This window comes from Lipotes vexillifer, unplaced genomic scaffold (assembly GCF_000442215.2).
Source record: "Lipotes vexillifer unplaced genomic scaffold, Lipotes_vexillifer_v1.1 scaffold56, whole genome shotgun sequence".
In the NCBI taxonomy this organism is placed as follows: Eukaryota; Metazoa; Chordata; class Mammalia; order Artiodactyla; family Lipotidae; genus Lipotes; species Lipotes vexillifer.
Window position 1 is genome coordinate 136,054 of NW_006798991.1, and position 3,731 is coordinate 139,784.

A 3,731-nucleotide genomic window follows, 5' to 3' on the forward strand; every position below is an offset into this window, starting at 1 on the left:
GTTGCCCTCCATTGGGCATTGATAATATTTGGAAGTACCTGATTCCCCCTGGCATCACCACAGATCATGTCAAAAAACTGTTGCACTTTTGGCAGTTTGATAAAATGGTATCTCACAGTAGTTTTACTATTATGAGGGTGGATACCTTTTAATATGCTTAGAAATCACTTATTTTTCTTTTTCTGTAAATGGTCCATTCATATCCTTTGACTATTTTTCTACTGGCTTTTGTTATTTTTAATATCTATTTCTACATGATCTTTATATATGAAGACAGCATTGGTCCATTTTTTTTTTTAAATTGAACTGTATGCATATTTTTCCTCAGGCACTAAAATTATATTGGCTCATTCCAGAAATTCATATTAAAGGTGATGTGTATATAAAAGAAAAGTTATAGATGTAGACCATCCACCCAGGGATCAATCTGTGTCATGGTGGGTGTAGCGAGGCATGCACCTCACCTCAGCTCTGGTTCTCAGAGTGGGATGCTGTCAGCCCTGCCATTTGTTTCTGCCTGTATCTGCATTGTCCCTGGAGGTCTACTGGCAGATTTTCTCCTCTCCAGAAAAATCCTCAGACTCAATACCATCAGGAAACTCTTCACTGCCACAGGTAAGAACCAAGGTAGACATCAGGGGTTGGGTGGATGTGGGATGCTCAGGGAAGCTTCCTATTCACTGTGTTTGTTCTCCTGCCCCAGGGGCTCTCCTCCCATCTGCGTTCTTCGTGTCCCTTTTCTGGGTCAGATCCAGCTTCAGCGCCACGATAGCCTTCTTGATACTGTCTTCTGCCACCAAAAGCTTCAGCCAATCAGGAGCCCTTGTCAACTTCATGGATATTGCTCCTCAGTAGGGACCTGTGATCATCCCTAAACCTGCTCTGATACATGGGTAAAATGTGACACATGCAATGGGTCACAGGAAATTTCAGCACCAGCCGAACATCCAAATAATTCCTGGAAGGGACCCAAAGCTAGCCAAACTCTGTGAACTTAGTTTTTCCAGATGAAAACAGGAGAAGTCAGTGGCCACACTCACAGTTCAACTGTGGGAGACTCACACCAATTTCTTTCTGTTAGGGAATGCAGCAGTTACACAGGGCTGGATCACTGAAAGGACTCGTAAACTTCAGAGGGCGTGCTCATGTAAGGCTTTAATAAAGGTAGAGGATACAGGATAGCAGCAGAAACATTCACCTCTGATATAGGTAAATATCAGATGACTGAGACTTCCAAATATAGCTCCCAGGGACCATCCATGGACCGTTCACAGTCAATAGGACAACTTCATCTTCAGGTAATGAACCACCAAATTACATGGGAGATACCTTGGTCTCAGGGAAGCCAATGTCTCATCCAATGGGAGGTCTTTTATACCTAAAAGCAAGGCTGAAAGATCAGGCTCCATAGCAGAAGACAAGAGAACATATAAACCAGCTGCCAACCATCAATCTGTACATTTTGTATAATGAATGTTGACAAGTTAGTGCAGGTTACCCCTTGGAAATCCCAGATCCTAGCACTGGATTATACTCATCACTAGTCAGTACATTTCATTCAGGTTTGACTAAGGGACAGCACAACTCCAGCAATCCCCAGAGATAATCATAGAGTTGCAACAGATCAGCTGAGATTAACCCTTTGCTTACAGAGGAATATTGTTTTCTCACACTTTCTCTCTTGCAGGTACAGTGCCTTACTCAGGGGACTATCACAGATCTTTTCTTACATAGCGGAAGCCATCTCTCCCACAGTTGCCGGACTTTTCATCAGTCAGGTAAGGTCAAATGTTCTGATGATTATGATATTCACAAGATCACCTCAAAAGATCATCCAGCCTCTCATTCTGACCCTAGGCTCAGCTCATGCAGAAAAATTACCACATGTTCAGGGTACGGAGTGAAGGAGAATGCTCTATTGTATGAGTTTATGCTTTATGAGTTCTTAGAATGAGTTTCTCATGCTAATCATCACATTTTCTAGCAATAATCATGACCTTTCTTGTGAAGTATAGAATGGCCAACCATTCTGATTGGCTGGGGCTGAGGGGTTTCCTGGGATGTGGGACTTGCAACACTAAAACCTTGAAAGTTCCAGGCAATCTGGAAAGAGTTGGTCACCCTATGTAGGAACCCAACAAATATTTATAGAACAAATGAACGAGATGCTGAGTGGATGAGTGAATGACAGAGCGAAGGAGCAACCTGTACATTACAGGTATGCTCATCAGTGGTTAGTACAGAAATTGCCCTGCCCAGTATTGCTTACATAGTGTTTTTACATTCATACAGGCTTCCATCCTGGGAGATGCATTTAAAGTTGTCAGAATAAACGAATTCATCTGATGACAATTTCATAAGAATTGGACTGATACAGACTTTATGTGAAGAAACATGCATATGACATTCATACGACTATCATTCTTTAAGTTTCCTGTGGTCTCCACCAGTAAAGCCAGGAAAATGAAGGGAGAACAACAAAGAAAGTGTATATTCTTTTTGACGCCAAGTCCTTTTTTTTTTTTGAAGCTTCAGTTCTCTTCCAGCCACTGACTAACATTGTTTAAAATGGAAATTCTCAAACTGCTCGTTTCCCTTATTACTCACTCACTCATTTATCTCTTCATTCATTCGACATATATGCAATGAACATGAGAATGTGCCATGCACTGTTTAAGTGAATAAAACAAACAGAAGTCCCTGCCCTTGTGAAGTCGGTAGGAAAGAAACCGATAGAAAACTAACGAACTAAACGAAAACATGATATAGTGATTGGTGGTAAGCGCTAAGAAAAGAGTAGGGCCGGAGAGGAGAATAGGGCACATAAGAGGGGTGGGATTTCAGTTTTAAGTAGGGCGGCCAAGGAAGTCTCATTGAAAAAGTAATATTTATGGGAAGCAAGTACATGGGCAAGAGAAATGACTACTTGAGGGGAGGAGTATTCCAGCAGAGGGAAAGGCCAGGGCACCGGAAATATACCTGCATATTCTAAGAACAACCAGGAACATATAATGTGGGGCAGAGTTGGGGATGAGGGCGGTAGAATATGGTGCCAAAGCCTTTCTGAACCAGGAGGGACAAGAACTAGGAGACTGTTAATAACTCGTAGTTTCCTGCCTCCAGGACTCAAAGTTCGGTTGAGGAATGTCTTCTTGCTTTCAGCTGCTGTGAACATAGCAGGCCTGTTTTTCTACCTCATCTTTGGCCAAGCAGAGGTGCAGGACTGGGCTAAAGGTAGATGTGCACCCGCTTCTGAGCAAACCGAGTGACAAATTAGATGCCAGTGCTTAGCTGTTCACTGTTTGCCCTCATGGACATTCCCCTGACTTACAGTTCTACCCCAAAATGGGCTGTCCTTAAAGTACAGAAATCTCAGATTTTCCACTGGCCCATACACCTAGGACATGGAGGAATGAGAGTTGCAAATTATGGAAAGGCTCTTTCATAAAGTCTTAGAATAAAATTTTATCTTCTTGTGCTTGTTTTCGGTTTATTTAACAATCATTTATAAGGCAACTAATGCAGAGCGGAAGAAAAATAAACCCAAATTTAAAATTCAGATGTGTTCCTTGTTACAAACATTACATGGACAAAAGAGATGCCCACAGGGTGTGCATGGTGGCAGGGGGTGGCCTCCTAGGAATCTCCATGCCATCTTCTTCCTTGGGCTGGTGACTGCCCCTCAGTCACAGCTTGTGTGCTGGTCCCTCTCCCCCTCAATAAGGAGTTCA

At 42.6% G+C, this 3,731-nt stretch overlaps 1 protein-coding gene across 1 annotated transcript; it reads left to right on the forward strand.

Annotated features, from left to right (window-relative positions):
* The first annotated feature begins 434 nt into the window (after positions 1-434).
* On the forward strand, positions 435-3,269 carry LOC103088710 (putative small intestine sodium-dependent phosphate transport protein). Its single transcript, XM_007472389.1, is given in 5 exon segments — positions 435-615; positions 704-851; positions 1,688-1,778; positions 3,124-3,136; positions 3,139-3,269. Coding segments are annotated over 5 exon segments (564 nt in total).
* The last annotated feature ends 462 nt before the right edge of the window (positions 3,270-3,731 follow it).